The following is a 24,951-nucleotide window of genomic DNA, read 5'->3' on the forward strand; positions in this document are numbered from 1 at the left end:
TGCTTCTCCTTGCTGCGGCGTGGTAAGTTGGTTTTATTATATTTAAAATTGATTTAGGACAATGCCCATATATATCCAACCCATATTTAATCTTACCTAAACCTAACATTCTCGTAGTGTTTGAAAGGGTATTTATATGAACATTACTTTTATTTCAAGCTACATATCTTACAATATTAGTTCTCGCAGCTGGTGATTTCTTAAGATCTGTACAGTGTTGTTTCCAACAATACGTTCTGTTAAAGACCAAACCTAGAATACTTAAGTGACTAACATTTTGGATTTGTACATTGTTTAGTTTATATTAAAATTATGTTGTGCACAATTTTGTTTTCTACAAATGTGGAGTAATTTACATTTTTGGATCGACAATTTGGCGCCTGACGTTTTCGATTAATCTATAATTTCTTCAATCAATTTTACATAACATATATAAATAGAATGACGAAAAGAAAAGAATTATCCATTGAAACTCGATCGGAGATCGTTAGCAAGTTCAAATGCGGGATTTCGGCTTCGGATTTAGTAAACATTTATAGAATTTCAATTAAAACTGTTTATAATTTAGTTAAAAAGAAGGACACGGACAATTGCTTGGACAATTTAAAGAGAACTGGGAAGAAATCGGTGATAACTCAAAGAGAATGCAGAAAATTGATAGGCACTATCATACAAAATAACACAATAAGTCGCGTTAAGGTTGCAGCAGCATCGAATCAGCTTATTGGAAAAAAGTTAGTGATGCTACACTGCGCCGGAGATTAAAAGAAATTAACATGAACACATATGTTGTGCGCAAAGTGGTCGATATTTCTGAAACCAACAAAGCGAAACGCCTCTCATTTGCCTTGGAGTGCATCCAAAAGCCTTCACAATTTTGGTTTAATGTGTTGAGGCTATATTTCAATTCCAGGGCTCGTTTAGTAAATACTGTATGCATTTACAACGTGAGAAGAAGAAAGATGCAGTTCAGCCGCTAAACATATTCGGAGGTGGCACGGTTTTTTTTTAAATTCATTTTTATTAATTCATTCTTAAACCTATCTTAAAGCTAGACAAAAATTCATAAAACTAGCCTAATTATCCATAACTTACAACTAACTTAATGGTCCCATACGGACACTCTAAGTTAAACTATAACACTAACTACTAATGCCTTTCGGCCCTAAGATCTATTTTAACTTCAATTCAATTTTATTTATTTTGTATTTATTAGAAAATTATGAGAAACATCTAATATCAAGAAGTTGGCACGGTGATGTTTTGGGGATGTTTATCTTACTACGGTTTTAAAGATTTGGAACCAATTGAGGGCACTCTTAAGCAGTCTGGATATGCAACAATCTTAAATGACCATGCCTTTGTATCCGGCAATAGGCTTTTACCAACTATCGACTGGATCTTAAAACACAATGCTCCATGTCATAAAGGATGGTTGCCTACAAGACTTTTGAGTGCAGTAAATCAAGTTGTTCTTCCCTGACTTGCGCAGACCCCGTCAGAGGACAATTGATAAGGACCGAAAATACAATGACACAATTGCTAAAATAACTGAAATTTTGTCCAAATTAACGGTTGACTTTACGCGCAATTTGGTTGGATCAATTCCAGCCAGATTGCAGGCAGTTATTGATGCCAAAGGAGATGTAACCAATTATTAATTCGGTTACTAGGCTAAGGCATACAGAAGGCTTTAAACAACATTGCATTTTGTTGGACTGCAACAAACACAACAACAAGAAAAAGCTTTTTCAATTTAATGTGCACAAAAAATATTGTTGTGTAAATACTTTTGACTACCTCTGTATATCGTCTGCATAAATGCAGTGATCCAGTAATTTTTGCTTTTTCAAAATCATGTCTATACCGTCGAATGCAATTATAAATAAAACCACCGAGAGAGGTGATCCCTGGGGTATACCGTTAAACAATGGGTAGTTGGAAGAGTAGACGCTAGTTATTAGTCTTTACACAAAAAGTTCTATTTGTTATTTTTCTTCCAGCCCATTTTATCGAAAGCTTTTTGGAAATCAATGGAGAGGACGGATACGTGTTTTTTTGTTGATAGAGCTTTTGTAGCAATATAGTCGATATAAAGAAGAGCGTCGACACATGCTCTGTTGGACTTAAAGGCAACTTGGTTAGGATTTATGAGCTTGTTTGTTTCGGAAAACCATAGTATGCGCTTTGCAATTATTTGTTCCATTATTTTGGATAGACATGGGATAAGGATAAGACATGGATAGACATGCTGCTAATCCGACAGCTCGACGTATCGGACAACCGATAACATTAGTCGAACTTGAAACCTCACTTAGCAAGGTCAAAGGCAAAACCCCAAGCAGAGATATCTTATCCAATACTGAAAAATCTACCTTATAAAACTAAGCAGAGAGTTCTTGATCTTTATAATAGTATCTTAAACAACTCTATCATTCCTCATACCTGGAAATCTTCTACCTATTCCGAAAAAAGATACAAATACAATCGAAGTATACCGCCCAATCTGCCAAGTAATAAAAACGCCGGAAATCTTCGTTTTGAAAAAAATTGATTAAAAAATAAATGAATTTATTTTTCCAATGGATGACTACATAAAATAAACCGTCTATATTCATTGGTGAAGATGAATTTCAAATCATATCTACATAAAAAAATACAATAAATATAAATTATTAAAAATCATCAAAATCATCATCAATCAACCAAAGCAATCAATGTCAATGTCTCACATTAAAAACATTTAAGAGGTTGTTATTGGTAACAAACGCTTACAATAAAAAGAAAGAAAATAAAAGGCTGAGGGGTAAGATTATAATAATTTATTTGTTTATTAAATTAGTTAAGTTTAAAATACAATTTCTTCCCAAGGATGTTTTCCTCTCTTCCTTAACACACCATCGGTACATCTGCACTCTTCCTAACTGCAGCCAAATGAGCCTTGCTCGAAATATGCTTCTTTATGCGTGCAACATCTTCTTGGCTGACGTTGCAAGTTTTACAGTAGTACGACCCACTCGGTGTCCTGTATATGGACACATCTGACGGATTAGTACTATCTAAACTCGCCAGAATGCTAGTAGGTGTTTTGTCGAACATATCTGAGAGTGGTGGTTCACCGAGGAGTCGGAGTTTTTTGGTATGGCGTATCCCTTTGAGATGAAGCAACATTTGATCGTACGATGTGGTGGCAATTCCACATATTTTACATTGCTGTGAATTTAAAGCTTCTTGTGGTGTTTGGATGTTGCCGGTAGAGTCTGGAGAAACCAACGATGCAGCCTTGAATTTATTGTTGTCTGTCTTTGGAGTGGAGGAGCTATTCTCTTGTTGCTTAGTTTTCTCATAATCGGTTATCATCGTTCGATACTGCTCCTCCTTCATCATCTTTAGTTTTTCCATCTCTACGTCGTGAGGTTGTACTTCTAGATTTTGTTTCTTTTCTGGAGACACTTCGGAATTGTTGGCATTTAGCTCAGCAGTTCTCTTTACACCGGTCTCAGCTTTGGACGCTACATGCAGAACAACTGGTTCGAAGCCTGACGGTGTGTTGACCAAGATGTAAGAAGCCTCCTTTCCGGTTACCTTGTCAAGTACTTTACCCGTTTCAACCCAGTCACCATCTACATTATAGTAACCAATTCCAGTTGGTGGTGAGATCTTTGAAGCAGCCTGTCTATGGCGCCTGCCATTGTTATGTTGGAGAGCATGTTGGGCCGAAGTTAGGTCGATCTTACACAGTTCACAGCGATATGGGCCGACCGTCTCTTCGGTAACGAATCGCTGAACTTCTGGCACAGCCAGACCTTTGTCAGCGAAGTTTTTTTTCATCCAGTTTGTGATGTGCTTATCGTGAGCCTTCGATTCATAGTGGATATTAGCGCTTTTAATAGAATTCAACCGGGAATTGCACACGCCACAGAAGAAAGGATTCATTAGAGCATTCAATTCATTTGGATATGATTGGTCTCTGCCCATGAACAAGGCTGGAGCAGACGAGTTATCATTAGATGGTTCACTTGGACGACTCGTAAAATGTTGTTTGAACTTACGAAATGGTACATAATTTGAGCTATTGTTGTTGCCACCATTGGCATTGTTATTTGATCCCTTTCCAGATCCGGAAAGCCAAGTTACACTCTGGTTTTTAGAGTTGTTCGCATTGTTAAAATAAGATTGGTATTTCTGTGGTCCAAAGCTATTGGAATTTGATCTGTTCTGCTGTGGTTTAAAGTAATTGGAATTACCCTGATTCTGCTTGGACTCGAAGTTATTGGAATTCTGCTGTAACACAAAGTTACTGGAATTCTGCTGGGGCCCGAAGTTACTTGAATTCTGCTGGGACCCAAAGTTACTGGAATTCTGCAGAAACCCGAAGCTCTTGGAGTTCTGCTGGGACTCGGAGTTACAGGAGTTCTGCTGGGACCCGCAGTTACTGGAATCATGCAGGGACCCAAAGTTATTGAAGTTCTGCTGGGACTCAAATTTACTGGAATTCTGCTGGGACCCGAAGTTACTGAAGTTCTGCTGGGACCCGAAGTTTTTGGAATTCAGGTAGAAATTATCCCCGATATTGTTCATCTGATTGCCACATGCGTTTGTATTGAAAGAATCACCACCTGAATTCTTGAAGTCTTTGAAGTCATTACCATCAAATTTAGATTGATTCTGTGAATTATTTTCTTCATTTAAATTAGACCCTGTGGTATTTTCCGAGTTCTTGTATTTCGGTTGTCGATCGTATCTCTGAAGAGAAATTTGTTTATCGATTAGACATTGTTTGGTAGACCTTCTTTCTTTTGCTCACCGAACTAAATGTGCCCCAAGAACTAGTAAGGAAAGAGAGTGACACGCTGTTCTTATTATTATAATTCATGTTTATTTAATTTTGAATGCCTTTTTTGAAAAGTTTACATTATTTCTTGATTAATAAGATTAAAATTAATAATTTGGATTTGTTTTTTTTTTGTTTGGCCAATTATTTGTTGAAAACCTAATGGCTAGTGGCTCGAAACACGGCTGTCATTAGGTGTAATACATATAAAGCAGCCTTAACACCTCGAACTCACTAGGAAACTTTTATGGTATTGGTCCACTTGGCATGATTGGTAGTACTTTTTTTGTTGGATATGTTAACAAACATCTTAATGAACACCAAGCGTGAAGGCACAATCATAAGAATTTAGACTAACTAAGCAAGTGTGGTTTCATTTCCTCATTGTTCAATTTATCTTGACACAATAAAGAAAAGATAAAAGTGTTTTTAAAAAGAAAGGCTGTCTGTTGAGGTGCTTGATTTTTAAGAAAGTTACATTTAAGAAACATTAAAATACCAACTTCGTGTTGGTGTCATAGATTCCTTAATGCGTATGCGCTTCTATAAGTTCAGCGATAGTATATGGAGACAATTTTGAACTGGATTTTTGTATTTAGTCAAACTCTATTATATAAGATGTCCTTTTCCAAAAATGCTTTTGGAAGAAAAGAAACAACAGAGGGCGTTTGCAAATTAATTATAATTTTGTCCACCAAACTACAAGAGGAGAAGCAAAGCTAAAGAGGTTGAATCAATTTTAAGGAGGATGAGAATAAAGAAGGATTAGCAGTCTATATCTAGTATGTCAATGATGGTTGTCATTCGTACTACCACAACCTTACTATTTGCATCATAATAAAAAATAATGTTTAGGATTCTCAAATTGACCCAGGATCCCAAATTGTTGCTGTAAAAAGATATATGGACCTGCGAAAAAAGGAATTCCAAAAATAGTACCAAATTAATAATAATTGTGGTAACTTTGCCTAGTAATCTGAAATATTTATATTTTATTATATCGTTATCAAATTGCCTTAGGTTTAAATCTACAGTTTTTAATTATTTATATACCTAGAAGTAGGTATTTTTTTTCAACACAACTCTTAAAAACGACTCTTATTAAACTAAGTTTCTTCCTTTTGGAATTTAAGTTTTATTCAAATAAAAAAATATGAATCACATAAGAGGATGAATCATGTTTCATCCCCTCTAAAAAATGAGTGGCATCCTCAATAAGTTTGGTAGACAACTTTGCCACACCTTCTCCTAGAACCCATTTAAATCTTCCGTGCCTAAAAACTCTCATCTTCTTTCCATGCTTTATCAGAAGAAGAAAGATAAAGGAGGATCTTTATCTTTCTTCTTCTGATAAAGGAGGATCTTTATCTTTCTTCTTCTGTATGGAATATAATTCTCCAACCAATTTGACCACTGAAGATTTTCATAAATAGTGTTAAAAATGGTGTCCCTTAGAAATGCCAATTAAAACGCAGGTTAAATGACAATTAACAATTAAGAACATAAATTCAGGTAATATAAGTGAAAAATTGTTTAGAAAACAGTTTTAAAAAGTCTTCGTATTTGATATCACATTATTTCTTTGATATTTATTTTTTATACTTCTGCAGAAAAATATTAATAGAAACCCATTCTTCTAACTTAAAAATTTTTCCTCTTAAAGCATTTAAAGCTGAAAGTTTTTGTATGAAATATAGAGATAGAAATAGATAGTTTGGTGTAGATGTTTTTTTTTTTATTTTGGTTGTTTGCGCTCTATTTTTCGACGGAATTGTTTGTTTTGCTTAAAATAGTATCCAAAGAATTTGCTAGATTTATAAAAAGTGTCCAAATCGACTTATTATTGCAAAAGTGGTACCCTGGTGTCCGAACGATAAAAATGTGTCAAAATGACACTAAAGTGTCCTCAAAGGTAACCCTGGCTCCAACTATAAGGTCTGAAAACTGTTCCACAATCAACTTTCTTACATATGTAGCTCTTTTCTTTTTCTACGCCTCTATTTCCGCTTCAAATGCGTTACAAAAAACTGTATTTCATCTCCTTCCTGGTACACAAAAGAATTTGCAACATTCTTAATGTCAGAAACAGGTTATGAAAAACTTATATATCTCGTTACCATTTGTATCTTTGTAAGATGCAGACTTGCGTTAAAAGACAATCAGACGGTCTTCCCTCAACGCTCAACTTCCTTGGGACTTCTTCATCTGGCAAGGAATGAATTTTCTCCTGCCACTGTTGTTTTACTGATCTTGGGTTAATATGTGATAAAGGTAAATTTTCAATTTCATACAAGCCATATAATTCCAATTCCAATTCTTCTCTTGGCCTTATTAATCGCTGGTTTAAAGAATATAACGAATCATACTTTACAAAGTCCTTAATAAAATAGGTGGCGCAACAGTCCTTTGAGAACTACGGCCTAGTGGCTTACAATTCTCAACCATTCCTGTCTGTGAGTAATGTTGCCAAAGATGGAGGGGACCTACAGTTTAAACTTGAATCCGAATGGCTAATTTGAGAAAGTACTTTTCATGACAAGAATTACTTTTGGAGGATTTGTTAATTCCTCGCAAGAGGTAGTACCCATGAAAAGAAACTTAAATGACGCTGACTGGGATTGAACCCAAGGCTCCTGGCACTACAGTCCAACGCACTGACCATCAGGCAACGGGTACTACAGAAGTTTATATAATATTTATATCACTTATTTCAAGCCTTAAATAAGCTAGTCAGATTTGGTCACCTTTCCACATTGCTCACTTGCAAAGAGTCGAAACAGTACAACGGAGATTTTTTCATTTTACCTTGCGTATCCCCTTATGAAGACTGCTTACAGCTTTTAAGCCTCCAAACGCTTTCGCAAAGTCGTCTACCAACTTATCATTTTTACAGGGTCCAGCAAAAAGATATCCCATATTTTAAAAGTGGACGCTGTGAAGTGTTTGCTATGGCTCCATCTTGTTGGAACCAGACTTCTTTGTGGTTCCTACTGTTCCTAGTAAACTGGTTTAAGTTTGGTTGGAGGAAGATCTTAATATCTCTTTTCGAAAAAATACGGAAATACGGATATATTCCTCTACGAAAAATGCGCGGTGCTTACAGTGCCACGCTATTATGATTACTAAAAACGGCACTTCGACCTCTATCTATCTATTACCGGAATAATATTTTATCTATAAATAGCTTTGAATATAAACGTCTAACGTTTGCTGGACCCTGTATCATAGACTCTCCTGGTTTGTTAGAGTTAATAAATATAAATACGAACCCTCGTTTTTTACTATCCTTTCCCTTTTTTAACAATTAAATCTCCAGAATGGTAGGTTCAGCCATTTCTTTGATTTTTACCACAATTCTCCTTCCTTTAGAAAAATTTTGTCCTGATGTGTTAGAAAAATGTAAAGGCTCGATTGACTAAAAACTGACAAACCCACATCGAAAAGTCGAAACGCACTCTAGCAGCCAGTAGCAATACTTCCTGCTTTTAAGAAATTACGCAATTTTGAAAATTTATCCACTTTCGTACGATTAACGTTTAAGAAAAAAATAAACAGATTTGGTTAAATTTAATTTTGAGTTTTTCAAGAAAGATAATATAGGTTCTCTATGCCATAAATTTTAGTCAAGGTCTCGAGTCCATTTTATGAAATTGTTCTTCTTTGCTTGCCTTTAGTTAAGCTTCCAGGGGATTAGTTATTTTGTTTTGTCATCATTTTCCTTCGTGGCAGAAACCAAATCTAATATGTAATTTACAGCGTGCGTCGGGAACAAAGAGTTAATATTTCGATATACCTTTTGAACGTTTAGATAGATTTTGTCTGTAAATGAAGTCTTCACAACTCACGCCTTTATGTTATCCAAAGTTTTTTTTGGGCATCTTAAAAAGCACTGTTCAGGAAAAACAAAACGCACCCTGTTTTTGGTTGGTTTCTCTTTTCAGCAAAACGACTAAAAAACGTGAGGCGAGATTTGGGGTGTTCTCTTTTGCTCTACATGCCTTTCCCCGTTCCTAACCCTAAAGTTAAAACCGTTTGCCCAGGGCCCAGTTTCAATTCATAGAATTAAAAACAAACAACAAATACCGATATTAAAATTCCCAAAATAATACAATTTTATCTCTTGAAAATGATTTTGCTTTTATTTCCTTAACATGAAAAAAATTCTAAATACAGATACATTTATTTTTGTTAAAACTTTCATTCATATTTAGTTTTGCTTAGCCAAAAAAGTTCCTTGCAAGACGACTGAAGATCAGAGCCTTACAAACAAAACTTGACAAAATAATAAACCCAAAGTGATAAATTCAGATTTTCCACCAATTTGAATTTGAAAACTTTTACACATACATTTTGTTTTTCTTATTTTTTCATTATTAATTATTATGGTGTATTTTTGTTTACATTTATGTTGCATACTCTAAGGTCTAAGTGTTGTTCCTTTATCGCTTCTGGATCAGTACAAGTAGCTGTTTTTGAAATGTGTGTTTTTGAGCGAGAGAACTGTAGTTTAATGGACTGGGTATGTTTGTCATTTTTGTTTTTGTTTTGCTTTGTTCTAACATACATAATTATAAAGTAATAAAATTAAGATTAAAAGAATGATATTCTGTTCATTTTTTTTTTAAATATTAATTTTGTTTTCTTTTTATTGTATTAAAGAGGAATAGTTTTTTTTTGTTTTATTTTTTAGTTTTAATAATATTGTTATATCTTCGGTCTTAATTTAGGCCACCACCCGTCTGCTGTTGGTAGACTTCGATCGTGTCGCCTTCTTCCATTTCAAGTGAAGTTGGTGTATCGTTCTCGTTAATGGGTTGTCCATCGAATCGAAACCGTACCACTTGCATAGACAGACCCTAGAGTAAAAAAAAAAACAATTATAAATATTATACACAAATTGTCATTTAAGAAAACATACCGCTCGATCACAATAAGCGTTCATCAGTTTTCGCAGTGGAGTATGCTTTTTGATTTTGAATTGTACTACGGCATTGTCTTGTCCCAATACCTTCAAGTTGATGTGTTCAGTTTCGGATCCCTAGTTGAAAATAAACCAAAACAAAAACAGATTTAATAAAGAGTTTATGTTGTGAAACTCTAAAAAGTTATAGCAACAAAAATATGTTATTTTTTTTATTTGTGTACAATGTACATAACTTAAATCTAATTTTACAAAGACGGATATAACTATTATTGTTGTTTATTTAAAGCATGAATTCGATTATCAGAAACATTTTTAGGTATGTTTTCAGTTTTTTTTAAAAAATGGACTACCTTATTTTCGATTGCTTTTCGACGTTGAATCCAACGAGCTAAGCACACGAAATAAAAAAAAATAGAAAATAGGTAATTCAGAAAGGAAAGGAATATATGTACATGAACTATCTGACTCGACGTAAGTAATGTTATCTTCGAATCTTGTTCTTATCTTCTTATTCTACAATTCCTTTTAATCGTCTAATCTTCTTCTAGATTCAAGAAAAACTTTTACCTAAATAAAAATGTGTGTTCATAAATACCAATTCCTCTGTTTCCGCAACAAGAACATGTCGGAGGACTTTGGAGAAGGATTTGTTTGTATCTGTCTAAAATAAAACTATTGCAAGTATTTAACCGGAAAGCGTCGCATTATCCTGCGTTAAATGTTGACGGATAATTTTCGATGAGGTGGATCGAGGCACATCATCTTACGTTTCTAACCATTGCGTCAGCTGCCATTTTTTTGATGCCATGCTAATCATAACCCTTCATGTCAATTGTGGTATACCTCAAGGGTGTCACATTGGTCAATTGCTTTTAATTTGATTTATTAATAATTTGTCCCCCTTTTTTAAATAATTCTTTATTGCTAATCTATGCAAATGATGTTACAAGTTGCTCAAATTATTAACTCCATCATGGATTGTAAAGACTTACAAGCAGATCTAAATCAATTTTGGGAATTTTGCAATAAAAATCGGTTCATTTAAAATATTGACAAATGTAAAACCATCAACCCTATCAGTAGTTTCACCCGCAATATTTGTATTCCCCTAAATTTTTAAAAGTTTTGAATAAAGAGATGACAACTGAAGATAAAATAGATCTTAATACATTTTCCCATTTCTGTGATGGAAATAGATTACGAAATCTGAACCTACGGTTTTTACTAAGCATAAAAAGTGCAAAATGAACGAAATATTGCAATTTTCTGGATGTTGAGTGACGTAATAAGACTTTTAATACGTTTTCAATCGATGTATTTGAAAACTTTTTAAGTAAGCGGGTATACAAAATTTCCCTTTCCGTTTTCAAGTAGGGTGTCTATTTATGTTCGGAAAATGAACCAAACTATCTGAATGTGTTTTGACAGTTGTTGCTTGAGGAAGAAGAATAGGCAACACTGTCGAATTGTTGGGAGGCAGTGAAGAGACCATTCCAATCTATTGCGAGTTACCCGAAGTATTGTAAGAATAAAATTACACATTCAACGTTATTTAATCTCTATTACTAATAATAATTTTTAGATTTCAATAGCTCTAAAGTCAACCTTTAAGTATTTGCTAGATGTCTTAACTACCGCATTGCCCTTAAACGTACAATCCTTCGGAATTACAACTATCGTTAAACTTAGCACTTTTTTTACGAATAAAACAATAATTATTAATAACTCACTGACTCTACAAATGCCAACCTCAAATCTGCAAGTTTTGAAATTATTTATTTTGGTATAAGCTATAGATTTAGGTAAATATTGTAAATTAAAACGTTATCAGTATTAGTAGTAACGTAGCATGAAGGTTAGTGCGTCGGACTGTCATGTCAGAGGTTTTGACAATTCCTGCAAGTTATTTTTGTCATGAAAAGTGCTTTCTTGAATAAGCCGTTAGGACTCGGCTTTAAACTGTAGGCCCCTTCCATTATTGACAACATTACTCGCATACAGGAATGGTTGAGATTTGTAAGTCGCTAGGCCTTAGTTCTCAACGGACTGTTGCGCCACCTAAGTTATTAATTTTAAAACGTAACATTTGATGAATTTTAATTAATAAATAAGAAGATACAAAGTATTCCAATTAAGTAACAAATTTTAGGCCAAAAATAAGAAGAATTCATTAAGGCTAAAAAGTGCAATAATCCAGGTCACCACTCTTTCACACATTCGACGACTTTTTGGCATATACAGTGTCGGACAAAACTAAAGCACGAAATCATTTTATTTTGAAAAAAGTCAAATAAAACTACAAATTAAGATATAAAATTATTTTTTCTTTATTTATTTTAAATAATAATATTATTGTCTTAAATTAACGATATTTAGATTTGCTATAATTATTTACATATTTAAAATACTACAAAATATTTAGAATTCTTATGAAAAACGATTGGACAAAACTAAAGCACATTTCACAAACACAATCTTTAAAACTATTTAAATTTCAATATTTAGCGGCATATCCTTTATTTTTTATGACGGCAGCACATCGATACGCCATGGAGTTCATAAGGTTTTCTATGTACTGGCTGGGGATATTATTCCAAACACTTTGAGCCTGTTGAAAAAGTGAGTCTTGGTTTTTGCAATTGGAGCGATCAATCCTCTGATCTACAATTCCCCATAGATTCTCTATGGGGTTGAGATCAGGGATTGTGCTGGCCATTGCATTACTTTAACATTATTTTGATTTAACCAATCCTTCACAACTTTAGCAGTATGTTTAGGATCGTTGTCATGTTGAAATATCCATCTCAATGGCATATTTTCTTCTATATAATGATACATGACATTTTGAAGGATATCTCTATACATGAAACGATCCATTTTACCTCTATCGGTCCGACTCCAACACAGGAAAAACATCCCCAGACCATAATACTACCCCCACCGTGTTTTATTGTTCCTTTTGAATAGCGAGGATTTAAACGTTTACCTTCTGGCCTGCGTACTGTATGAAATCCGTCTTATCCTTTCAAATTGAACTTCGATTCATCAGAGAAGAGGACCGTCCTCCATTTCGCCGCATTCCAGTTCAAATGTGCTTTTGCAAATTCAAGTCTGGCACGTCTGTTCTTCGCAGAAATAAATGTTTTTTTAGCTGTTCGATATGATCGGAGGCCACCATCAACCGCTCTTCTCCGGATAGTCCTGCTTGATATTTTTAAACCCAATTCTTTTTTAATGATTTCCGATGATATGAAAGGATCTTTTTTACTAACTCTGACGATTTTTCTGTCTTCGCGATTTGAAGTTTTTCGCGGTCTACCACCACTATGAATAGTTTGCACTGTTCCTCGAGCACGAAAACATGAAATTACTCGGGAAATCACTGAATGATTAATGCCTTATTTTTTGCTTATGAATGTAACTGATTCACCATTATTGAAATCAGACACAATTTTTTCTTTTAATTCTTCGGAGTACTTATCTCGAGCCATTTTAAAATCTCGATGCAATGCTTACAACAGATGACGCGGAATGGTGAACAATTCACTTTTCTTAGTCGCAATGGAAAAAACATAAGTTATTTTTGTTGTTCTCATTAAATAACTGTAAAATATAGACCATACCGATGAGTTATTTTAAAATAGGCTACATGTGCTTTAGTTTTGTCCAATCGTTTTTCATAAGAATTCTAAATATTTTGTAATATTTTAAATATGTAAATAATTATAGCAAATCTAAATACTGTTAATTTAAGACAAAAATATTATTATTTAAAATAAATAAAAAAAAATAATTTTATATCTTAATTTGTAGTTTTATTTGACTTTTTCCAAAATGAAACGATTTCGTGCTTTAGTTTTGACCGACACTGTACATATGTATGTACCTATTCTGCTATCCTTTTCTTCCGCTTAGTTACTTTACCTACAGTTGTGTTCATAAAAATAGCAAGCTTTGTCACATCAAAAACAGTTTTTTAAATATATGGCTGTTCATAAAAATAGAAGTGCATGACAAAGTACTAGATCTATTAAGAAAAACTGTAATAAGTTATATGAAAGTATACAAATAATTGTAGCTTGCAATTAGTACTTTTTTGCACAACCGTTTTTTATAATGCTTCGCATCTGCGTGACATGACTAAAACCTGACACCTCTCTACTGGTATTGCGTTCCACGAATCACGCACTGCTTCCCACAATTCTTTCGAATTCTTGGGTTGTGATTTATGAACTGCGTTCTTAACATCCCCCCACAAATTTGCGATGGGGTTAAGATCAGGGGATTGAGCGGGCAACTCCATAAGGGATGACTTCGCCGCAAATCATGATTTTGCCTTTTTTGACGTATGCTTTGGGTTATAGTCTTGTTGGTATACCCAAACCAACGCCATTTCCTCTTCAGCATAGGGTAAAATAACATCCTCGAGAATTTTCACATACTCGGTTGCATCCCTTATACCCCCGATGCGATTAATAGGCCCTACCCTGCAATATGTAAAGCAAACCCATATCTTTATGCGCTTTAACAAACTCTATTCTTTTTGTCACATGCCTTTTAGCCAAGAATGGTACCTTGCGTGGACTTCGGGCTGGTAACTTCGCTTATAAAAAACGTCTTCGTAATATTACAGCGCTAACAGATAGTTGAAGTCCATTTCTTATTTTCCTAGAGCCTATGGAAGGGTTCTGTTTTGCTAATTGAACAATTTTTCTGTCAGTTCTTTCAGTAGTCATCCTTTTTGGGCCTCATGTTATCGGTTTATTTTGCCATTTTAAGGCGTTACTGACCATTTTTGCTGAGCAGCCTAGGATGTCTTGAATATTTTGGTAGGTTTTTCCCTTCAAACGCAGTTTTCGAATTTCTTCGGTGCAGTGTCTTGACCGGCTCATTGTTTATTTTTGAGCTACTAATTATTAATTTTTGATATGCTAGTATGTTACAAATACTTAAAACTTTATATAGTAAAATGTTCACTTAACGAAAAATAAAAAAATTGAATTTTTAACACTTTTTAATTATAAAATCAACAGCACTGCTATTTTTATGAACACTCTATATCTAGAGAGTTTGATAGAATGAGTGTTCACCGGGAAAAGTGGGGTATAACTTCAAGCTAAAAGCCTCTGATATGAAAACTAAAGACTGTTAGATGAAGGCAACATAGTAGTTTTTTTTGTAAGAATTTCCGTTATTTAAATAATTGACAATCTAATAAAATGTGACCAGAACTGCTACACAACTGTACATGTAATTGAAACTTATTCCTGAGCATTTTTATTAAACTTTTAAGTTTTTGGAACTGACATTATACTAGTGTAAATTTTACTACAAAAATTGTTATTATTTTTGTAAGTAATAAGCTTCCATTACCATTACTTATTTAAAAATTTTAAAGAAAAGTTTCAATAAGTCCTAACTCATTAACCTTGAACTCAGACATTGAAATACAGATATACTGCTGTCCAAAGTTCCGAAGTGCTGAAGAAATCGTTCAACCAGCGTAGTCGTCTTTTGAATTAAATCACACGCAAAATCCTTTGGAGATTTCAGGGATCGAAAGTCTCAAGAAACTGAAGAAATAGTCAACGAAAATTGCAATTGTATTTCAGACTCCATTTCGTTGGATCTTCTAGTTTGTATGTTTATACACCATGCAATTTTAATTAAAAGTTGCTTTTGCCATACAAAAAACGATTTAAAGGCCTTTTACATGAGAGCGAACAACGAAGGGACGTCGAACGTGATCTTACGCATTTCAGAAAGTCAATTTCAAACAAAATCACATTTAAATTGTAAGAAACTAATTCACTAAAAGATTTGCATTTTGTACTCTAAAATAAGAAAATTGTGTAAAAACAATTTGGTAGCTGCTACAACTGTCAAACTCTATCGCCTTTCACATACCATCCACACTGCAACGAATAAATTGTTCACGCGCAATATAACCTCAAAATTATACCACTCTTGTTTTGTTTTTGTATGAAATATTATGGTTGAGGAAAATATGGAGAAAAGGGTAATTCAATTCGTCGCTGTCAAAGTCAAAATATGCGAACATCCTCAGTTTGCAGTTCGTAGCTCAAGATCCTTTAGTTTGTATTATTGTTTAGGTATAAAAATGATTTTGTTTGACCTTCTACTGTGAATGCCTAGCAAAACCGTTAAATTATGTAGGTACAAAACAAAAGGTTTCCCTTTCGGTTAAAACCCTACATTTTCTGTTACTAGTTTTTTGACTTACTTAACATTCATCCAATATTTTACATGGATATTATGACGGTTTAAATAAAAAGATGTAATTCTCATACTTGGCACTTTGGACTCGGGACGGCTACGAGGTTGTGAACTGAAAGTTGTCTTCGAAGACTAGAAGACATAAGATAATTTGTATTTTTGTCTTCTGCCTTAAAATTTGTAATATTTATATACAAACAAATTTTGGAAATAAACCATATTTGCGCGTTTAAAATAAAAAAGAGCTAAAACTATGAATAAAGATTTCCTGACTATGTTTTTTTTCCTACTTTTACTCATAAATCTAACAAATAAAGGCATCAGGGCGTTAAAATTTGTACGCACTTTGAGAAAAAATTGAGCCCAACATAGCAAAGACATTTTGTAATAAAAAAAAAAACAAGTTGCTTTAGTTTTGGGCGACACTGTACATTTGTATATATTTTAATTTTGTACCACCCTAATTTATTTTTTAAGTAGTTAGGCATACATACAACAGATTGTATGTGTGTATTGTAGTCTATATTTATATTATTATTTATAAAATATCTACCGAATATTATTGTCGACAATTATAACTGCCTAAGCTTTTTCATGAAACAATCATCGATGTTTTAGGTATCCAGTTTTTATGTGCTAAACAAAACTTAAGCTTTTAAAATATACAAATAACAGCTAGATGCACCAACTTTCAATACCTACCCATGCAATATTATAGACAAATATGTTTTCTATTGCATTAAAAACAATGTTAGAAGATAAGCCGAATGCGTCACACTATTAAGAAAAATTATGTTTTGTGGGTATGAACAATTTTACAAAACATTCTTGAATTTGCATTCATTAATAAAACAACATTTCAATAAAAAAAAGGTAATAAACATTTCAAAATATACATCCAGGCGCGCAAGCAATTGTTTTTACAAACTAAATGACGCCAAATTTCAGCGCGCAAAACACTACACAGTTTTCAACAAAAGACTAGTGTCAATGAGAGCAAAGCAAACAATTACAATTTTCCCCCAAATTTAAAACCCTCACAAAAAATCAAATATTTTTTGTCAAACAATTAATTGCGAAGAAAATAGATGTGGGCGGAAACTTTTCGCAGCAACTGTAACTAGTATACATATAAAACTCCAGTGAATTTCATAAAAAGAAGATAGATTTTTACATAGCATGTACTAACGTGTTTTTTTTAAAGAAATTACAATTCGTAAAAAATTATAAACCAGCCTCGTGAACAGAACTACGAATGTGTAGTTTGGACAAATTATGGTTAAGTTTAAAATTTCTCGAGGTATGCAGTGGAATATTTTGCGAAGTTGATTTTTAGACATTTATGCTTACATTTAGAAATAGTATTTGCAATAACAAAATTCATATAATTTGAAATATCTAATAAAATTTGCTATTTCGCAAAAAAAAAAGAAAACGCCGGAGGATGAGGAACACCGCGCCATGTTGTCGGCGTCATACCCGCACCAACATTTTTCTTTGCAAATCTTTTGAGAAGTTCAATTAATTTATTGTAATAAAGTACAAGTAATTAACTCACCTTTTTCTCATCAGACATTGTGAAATATTGTTTTTAACTAAATTAACTTCCGAACTAACTTGAATAAACGATTGTAATTTAGATTCAACACCAAGCACGACTCGTCCAACGATTTATCACTGAAGAACACAATTATTTAAATGGCGGAGGTGAGGTTTTTTCTTTCATCGGGTATTTTTTCGATTTGCTCAATTTTTTAATGCCGCTGAAGGTGCAAGCTAGACAGATGTCTGGCGTTGTTGCTCAATTTGATTTGAGCAAATAATGGTGATGCCAGTTCTTTCAAATAAATTAAATTGGTAGCATTCAGTGAAACTTAATTGCCGGCCTACATGACATTTTACTTGAATTGAACTTGATAAGGAAATGTTATGTTATTTTATATTTACAACATGGCTTAAAATCATGAAATAAATGAAAGTAGCAGAAATAACAAAAATATTTTTTTTTAAATTCTCGTAGATAAAATTGCGACACATAGTTAATATTGTTTAATGTAATGACCGGGCATTATTTTTCTGAAAAAAAGTAGAGACTTGAAATGATGATAGTGAAATACCAATAATTAAATTAGAGTGTACTTTAAAATTTGGGAAAAAATGTATATAGTAAACTCGTTTATTAACAAGATTCCATAGAATAAAGGTCAATTTTAGGGGCGACTTTCCATTACCACAGCACGAATTTCCTTCTGATTTTTTTTGTACAGTTAGGTAGGGGTCTCAATAGAACATAATTTAAATATTAGGGCGAGGAAACAACTTTAAGTCATAAAAAAAAATATTTTCTTTTTTCGGACTTAACCCTACTTTTTTTGTATTGCATTTTTTGAGCCTAAAACAAGTTTTTTTTAATTGATAGCACGGCGTACTAACAGCTAGGTATGTAAGGGGGGCATGCTGCCCTGCTTGGGGTCACTATAGGATTTGGGGTGGGTGCGAGTTTGGGTATATGCAAAGTACTTTTCCATTTGAGCACTAAAATAAAAGAAATTACCAAGAAAAAAAAACAAGTATGGCCACACCGAACAAAAAACAGGGAAGATGTGTCAAAATCAACCATTTTTGAGTGTTTTGTATGGAAAAAAGTGAACTTTAAAAATTAATTAAAAATAGAAATAAATGTTTCCTCGCTCTAAAATGGCTATAGTTATTATTTATTTGCACATATCTATCGAATAAAAAAAACCGCGAGTCGAAATTCGTGCTGCGGTAATGGAAAGTTGAGCCCAATTTTATACTAATTTTAACCATTACGCTTGGAAAAAATTGTAGAAAAAATTTGTTTTTAGAAAAAATGTGTGTAAGATTAAACAAACTAACAGATTTATGACATAAGACATTAAGATAGGAAGGTACGAAGACCGAGGCAAAATTAAGCTTACATACAAAATTCTTTAAAAAACTTAGCTGAGCAAAAACTTTGTAAAGCATTTTAGCCAAATGGAACACAGCGTTTTTGGCCGGTTATAGCTGTCAGTAAAGTTTTGTTTTTAGTTTTTGAAAATGTTACAGATTTACTTCTAACAAAAGATTGATGCAATAAGATGAATCCTATACTGAAGCATTTTTTTCAAAAAGAAACAATACATTACAACAGCTGACTGCCAAAAGCTAAAAAAATTTCATTTCGTTTTGCTGTTGACGTCACATCATTAAAAAAATTACCAATGAAAGCAACAGCAAACAAGTTGTCTGAGGCTCGAAGCCACAAAGTGACATTTTATTTATTGACGTAAGTTTACTGATTGCTATAAACGCTCATCAGTAAAACATTTCAGATTCTTCCTGTTTCAAATTTTACTGATAGCTATAGATACATTTTTATATTTTTTTCATAGTGTACATTATTGAACTGCCAAAATCAAGCAGATGGATAATTAATTTTGCTCACTGCATTTAGTTCAAGGTAAATTTTAACAACCAAATTAATAAAAAAAACGCTTATTAAACTTTTATTCCGCTAGTTTACTAAACCAGGGAATACGAGTTAAGCTGTGGGTTAAATAAAACCAAAATGTTCGTGGAGTGACGTTTACAAAAAAAACCTTTAAGAAAATCTTGAAATTTACACCAAGTTACAAATTGTGATAATCTGTATTTACACCTAGGAATTATCTTGTTTATATGTTTCTGTCAAAATTATTACCATTTTCATCTGTTTGTATTGTGTTTATTTTATTTCCAACACGTTCGTCCCTATTTATGTCATCTTCAACAATCGTAATAAGCTTCCTCATATTTTGCTTAAAAAAACCTATATTTTTTCCTGAAATTCTCCTCGCTTAGCACTTGCGCTGGATCATACCTGATTTTGTACATTTTTCTGTTGGTTGATGGCTGATTGTCTAATAATTGCAACTGGTAAAATCTACAAATCTAGCACAAATTATTAAAACAAAGTTAAATATTCAATTATTTTTTGTTTTTCAGAATAAATTTGAATTTAGTGGTTTAGCTTAGTAAACGTCACTTAGTGGGAATTTTGTTTATTCATAACATTTTGACCTTATTCCATGGAATAAAACCTAACCCTTCACTATTCCTCGTTTATTAATTTGGCTGTAACAGATTATTGAAGTTTGTAGCTAAAAGGGGGAATGGTCGGAGTTGAATATCCTCAGAAAATTAGTTTCAATAGATAAAAATGATATTTCGAATATAAATACAAATACATATAATATCATCTGGGGATCATGACGAAATCTAGAATGCCAAAAATCTCGCATGCCGAAAATCTCGAAAATAAAAAAAAAATATCTAGAACGCTAAAATCTCGAATCCACAAAAATCCAGAATTAACAAAAATCTCGAAAGACTCTATCTAAAAAAAAAACGCGAAAAAAAATATAAATTCGAGATTTTTTTTTGTATTTTTAACAGTTAAAAGTCAATAAAGCACAAAAACATCAGTTTACCCAATATTTTATTTTCTGAGCAAGAAAAAAAATTTTTGCAAACAATAAGAAAGGTGCATTTGTGTAGCAATGTGCAATTGTATGATTAATAACTTTACTTGTCAACTTTAAGTTTGTTAAGAAGCAGTAAGTTATCCAGAATGTATGTTTGAATTTTTGAGGCAATGTTTAAAATTCGCGCCAATTTTTAACATTGCCTCAAAAATTCAAACATACATTCTGGATTTTTGCATTCGAGATTTTTTTTTTCTAGATTTTGGCATTTCGAGATTTTATTTTCTAGATTTTTGTTTTCGAGATTTTTTCCATTCTAGATTTTTTTTTCGAGATTTTCATATTCGAGATTTTTACTTTCTAGATAATTAATTTCTAGATATCGTGGTAGACCCTATCATCTGCTAGTATAGTTAAACAAAAACATATTTTAACCATTGTTTTTTTTTACAAACATATTTTCAAAACGAGCGCCAATTTAAATTGGGACTTTGAGGTTAGTTTTTACAAGATCAATTGTATTCTTACAAAATACAACGTTCAGCGTTGTTGTCGAAATATAGCTCAGTTTTTTGAGAAATAACGTGAAATAAATTTTAGCGAAAAGGATTAACAATTTTGGAAAATCTTTCTGGCTCAACTTTGCATTAGCGCAGCACGAATTTCGATACTTGTTTTTATTTTATTTGACAGAAATGTGCAATTAAATAATAATTATAGCAATTTTTGTGTGAGGAAATATTTATTTCTTCTTTAAATTAATTTTTATTAATTAAAAAGTTCACTTTTTTATATAAAACATAAGTAAAATTGGTTGTTTTTGACATTTATCAACCGTTTTTTATTCAGTGTTGCTATACTAATTTTTTTTTATTTGGGGATATCTTTGATTTAAGTGCTTTCTTTCTTTTAACCTATTCTTCCAATCTGCTTCAAGTCCTGAATTGAACAACACCGAAATGTTGAAAGTGTAAAATTCAACCTCTGTTCTACTTTAATTTTCATCTTTACATATAAATGGAAAATAAATCGAGACTAGCTCAAGCAAACTAAAATCGAACACAGCCATAATGAGGTTCACTTGGCATCACTTGACAACTAACTTTTGCTTCTACAACATTTTGTCTACAACAAAAACTTAAAACAAAACAAAAATATGTAGCCTAGCAAAGCAAAAAGCGGGAAAATGGATATAACAAATCCTGAAGCATTTAATTTCTTATACATTTCACCTGAAAATAAAGACGACATTCAAGAATTCATAAAGGTAACTTTGCGCGAAATCTCCTCATTCTATTAACATGCCAAAATAATCCATATCCATACCCAGATTGCGACAACCTTGATAAAGCAAAATAAAATTGTTTTGCTATTCACTCGGCAACATGTTGATTTCATGTCTTCATTGGTTGGATTAAATAAGGAACAGATGAAACATTTCATCATTTCGTATGTTATTTTCTTTTTAATTAATTTGAACGAAGTAATTTTTCTTAATTTAAATTAGGTTTATTTCATTTACACAAGTTACCATTCCGACATAAAAACCATCATTGGAAAACTCTTAGAACTTCACGAATGGACTTTTGTGCCTGATTTGGTTTTATTGAATTTGAATTCGTTTTATGATTTTCCAAACGGTGACCGCACAGAAGCAGAACCGCAACCCCAAGTTCAAACCGTCACCAAGCCCAGATTTGATGAAGTATGTTTTTGTATCTCGACCTTGCTTAATTATATGCTGTTTTTGAGAGAAAAAAAATGTTCGAAAAGTGTTGTAATGTTAAATTCTCACAGCGATGTGAATATTCAAATTTTAGTCGATTTTTATTTTTATAAAATGGCAGCGTTCGATGTGATCGCCGAAGTACAGAATAAAATTTTGAACATTTAAGAACAAACAGTTAATATAAAGACAAGTTTTTGGGCACTGCTTAAAAATGTTTTTCAATGGTATGGAAATGAGGCTGACATATGTATTTAACGGCTTAAGTAAAAATTTTAGCTATAAGATTTTTTAGAACAGGGGAGTCATTCCGTAATTTTTTTGAAAACGATTACTCGTAAAATTAAATATAACGTCAATAATTTGCTTCACGTAAATTTGTCACTATCGTCTCATGTATCGTTTTTAGTATAAGATAACTGAAATGTCAAAATTATCTTAACGAAAGATAATGGTTGTTCGATAAATTGAAAATACAATTAAAGTTGGCTTTTGTCTATGGGAAATTGTGAAAATTTGTAACAAATTGCTTTTTACCAAACTTAAAACAAACGTATGTGCTTCGTGCATTGGAACCCTCCGCCGCTCAAAGTGTTAATAGTTAATGCAAACGGCCTATCGAATTTATTGTTTGCAATATCATTATAAAGGCCTCTTTTGAAAAATTTGAACAAAACTATGATGGTTTAAATTACAAACCTACAATTTTACTCGTATTTTCGATAAGATAAAATAAATCTAAAAGACAATTTTTTGTAGGATCCCATTGATGAAACATTTGATATACAGGGTCGATTTGTCGCAAATGTAGTTGTAGGTATCTTACATGAAGATGAGGAATAAGCAAAAAAGCTACAGAAAACAAATCACGCTAAAATCTCTAGAGCTTTTGACGAATCTCTTTAACCTTTTTGGAGGACATATCGACAAAAATAAAATCCTTCTGTTTTAACAGATGCACCTCCTAATTTGCTAAAAAACAATTAATGACACCTGTCTGTTTCATGGGTCTGGTTCATAGCTCGAACTATGTGTTCCTCAGTGAGACTATAGTCAAATGATAGGGTTGGAAGTTAGAGCTTACTCCAAAACCAAATAAATTTAATGGACGCAAATAATAAAAATACACTCTGTAGAGTCGCGAAAGGGTCAATTAATTTGCAAAAAAAAAGCTTAACGTCCTTAAAACAAAGACGAAGGATACACACAAATGAAAAAAATATTCACATCCTTAAATGAGGATGAAGAACAGTGTTACGATCGTCAATTGCTTCCTTTAAAAATGTCCCATTAACGTCTTTTGACGTGGAAGGTCGTGTTCTATGAGAAAAAGTTTTTTAAGACCAAATCGCAGAGGTTTCATTTTTGAAAATATTAAAAGAAACTTTATGATCCACGCTAACAAAATATACTTACAAAAATAATGTACCTACACATATGTATATTATTTAAAATACAATTTAATTTTATATTAGAATACTTTTTATTTGTTAAACCTCAATTAATCTTATGTTTTATGTTAACTTTAACTTTTTGCTGTGAATAAAAGACTGTATTTTTTTTTATTATTTCAAAGTATTTTAATTTTCTTTTTGAAAAGTTCAGCAGAATATGTTGGATTTTTATGACATATTTTTATTTTTTTTATGGCATATTTATTAATATTAGGGGCTTTTTGCAGCATAAGAATCCGGACCATGATTATAAGCAGTAGGAAAAGATTTGCATTCATGGAAATTTCTACAAAAATTAGAAAAAAAATATTCTCTTAGAGGGAGGGGGTCAAGACCCCTATGACCCGCCCCTTCCAGGCAGGCAGCCAAAAGGCTGGATGTAGAACCAACATGGAAAAATACAGAAATGAATGAAAGTTGAATAAAAATTCCAGGACTGAATTCAAGAATTTAAAAATTTTAAACCCATGAATCTAGTTTGTTAACAGTGGATTCGATTCCTTGATAGAGCAGCGTGCATTCTCCATCGTTATTCTTCACCAACGGACAAACGGTTCAGACAACATAAAGAACTTCATTTGCCGTCAACTGAATTCTTTGAACACAAATTCGCACTAAGGTAACTAGTTAGTTTTTCAAGTACATTTCAAACCCAGAACTTGAATTCACTTATCTCTGCCTTCAGTTCAACATTCAAAAACTACCAAAAATATTGGGTAGGTTCCGACAACATAAGGGACCTCGTCGGCAGTCGACTGAATTCTTTAAACGTATATTTTGACCAAGGCAACTAGTTTGTTTCTCAAGTATCAGAATCTTCAATTCTCTTCTCGGAATTTAACTTCACTTACCTCTATATTCAGTTGATCCTCAGGCAAGGTACAATTCCATCTCGACTTTTATTTTGTATTTAAAAAAATATTACTTATTCCTTTTCCAATTCAACCTGCCCATTGGGTAGGTTCAGACGGCATAAGGGACTTTAAAGTAAGGCATGTTTCTAGTATTCGATTAGCCATTTTATTGGAAAGTTAGTCAAGAAAAACCTTGCCTGAGTAGTGTTTTGTAGACAATAATGTTTTTAAAGTTTTTGGTCGATGGACTGAATGTAGCAGTTGGTGCAGTAAAGTCCCAAGTTTGAAATTTATTTAGTTTTATTTGACTAACTTTTAAACAAAGTTGCCTTAATTAGAATTCAATTTTTTAGCAGCCGGAACAGATACTAGAAACTTGCCCTATTTTCAGGTCTCTTATGTCATCTGAACTAACCCATTGCCCATAAAAGCCCATTGTTTCTATTCATTTTG

General features: G+C 32.7%; 3 protein-coding genes across 4 annotated transcripts; 1 reads left to right on the forward strand and 2 right to left on the reverse strand.

Moving 5' to 3' along the window:
- Positions 1–2,807: 2,807 nt before the first annotated feature.
- LOC129947523 (probable serine/threonine-protein kinase clkA) lies at positions 2,808–5,007 on the reverse strand. The gene is made up of 2 exons (XM_056058112.1): positions 4,808–5,007; positions 2,808–4,746 (listed from the first exon to the last, which is right to left on the reverse strand). The coding sequence occupies exons 1-2, from the start codon at positions 4,874–4,876 to the stop codon at positions 2,890–2,892; spliced, it is 1,926 nt and encodes a 641-aa protein (XP_055914087.1). The 5' UTR covers positions 4,877–5,007; the 3' UTR covers positions 2,808–2,889.
- Positions 5,008–8,945: 3,938 nt separating this feature from the next.
- LOC129947495 (small ubiquitin-related modifier 3) lies at positions 8,946–17,716 on the reverse strand. The gene is made up of 3 exons (XM_056058074.1): positions 17,554–17,716; positions 9,753–9,872; positions 8,946–9,690 (listed from the first exon to the last, which is right to left on the reverse strand). Exons 1-3 carry the CDS (start codon positions 17,569–17,571, stop codon positions 9,553–9,555), a joined length of 276 nt encoding a protein of 91 aa, XP_055914049.1. The 5' UTR covers positions 17,572–17,716; the 3' UTR covers positions 8,946–9,552.
- A 3,852-nt stretch (positions 17,717–21,568) lies between these two features.
- Positions 21,569–22,365, forward strand: LOC129946805 (uncharacterized). 2 transcript variants are annotated; one of them, XR_008781644.1, is made up of 3 exons: positions 21,569–21,731; positions 21,795–21,913; positions 21,972–22,365. XR_008781644.1 is itself a non-coding variant. In XM_056057146.1 (3 exons), exons 1-3 carry the CDS (start codon positions 21,651–21,653, stop codon positions 22,356–22,358), a joined length of 567 nt encoding a protein of 188 aa, XP_055913121.1. In that variant the 5' UTR covers positions 21,569–21,650; the 3' UTR covers positions 22,359–22,365. The 2 variants fall into 2 exon arrangements, 1 of the variants encoding a protein (XP_055913121.1); XM_056057146.1 differs by having other exon boundaries at positions 21,992–22,365.
- Positions 22,366–24,951: the final 2,586 nt, after the last annotated feature.

The sequence above is a fragment of the Eupeodes corollae genome, chromosome 2 (assembly GCF_945859685.1).
Source record: "Eupeodes corollae chromosome 2, idEupCoro1.1, whole genome shotgun sequence".
Lineage (NCBI taxonomy): Eukaryota > Metazoa > Arthropoda > Insecta > Diptera > Syrphidae > Eupeodes > Eupeodes corollae.

What these genes read in the sequence shown, in the direction of transcription:
- LOC129946805 (XM_056057146.1), top strand. Translation starts at nt 21,651, where the DNA reads ATGGATATAACAAATCCTGAAGCATTTAATTTCTTATACATTTCACCT. An exon ending in ACATTCAAGAATTCATAAAG is followed by an intron (nt 21,732 to 21,794) that starts GTAACTTTGCGC and finishes ATCCATACCCAG; the next exon opens with ATTGCGACAACCTTGATAAA. An exon ending in ATGAAACATTTCATCATTTC is followed by an intron (nt 21,914 to 21,991) that starts GTATGTTATTTT and finishes CATTTACACAAG; the next exon opens with TTACCATTCCGACATAAAAA.
- LOC129947495 (XM_056058074.1), bottom strand. An exon ending in ACGCTTATTGTGATCGAGCG is followed by an intron (nt 9,691 to 9,752) that starts GTATGTTTTCTT and finishes TTTTTACTCTAG; the next exon opens with GGTCTGTCTATGCAAGTGGT.
- LOC129947523 (XM_056058112.1), bottom strand. Translation starts at nt 4,876, where the DNA reads ATGAATTATAATAATAAGAACAGCGTGTCACTCTCTTTCCTTACTAGT. An exon ending in CTTGGGGCACATTTAGTTCG is followed by an intron (nt 4,747 to 4,807) that starts GTGAGCAAAAGA and finishes ATTTCTCTTCAG; the next exon opens with AGATACGATCGACAACCGAA.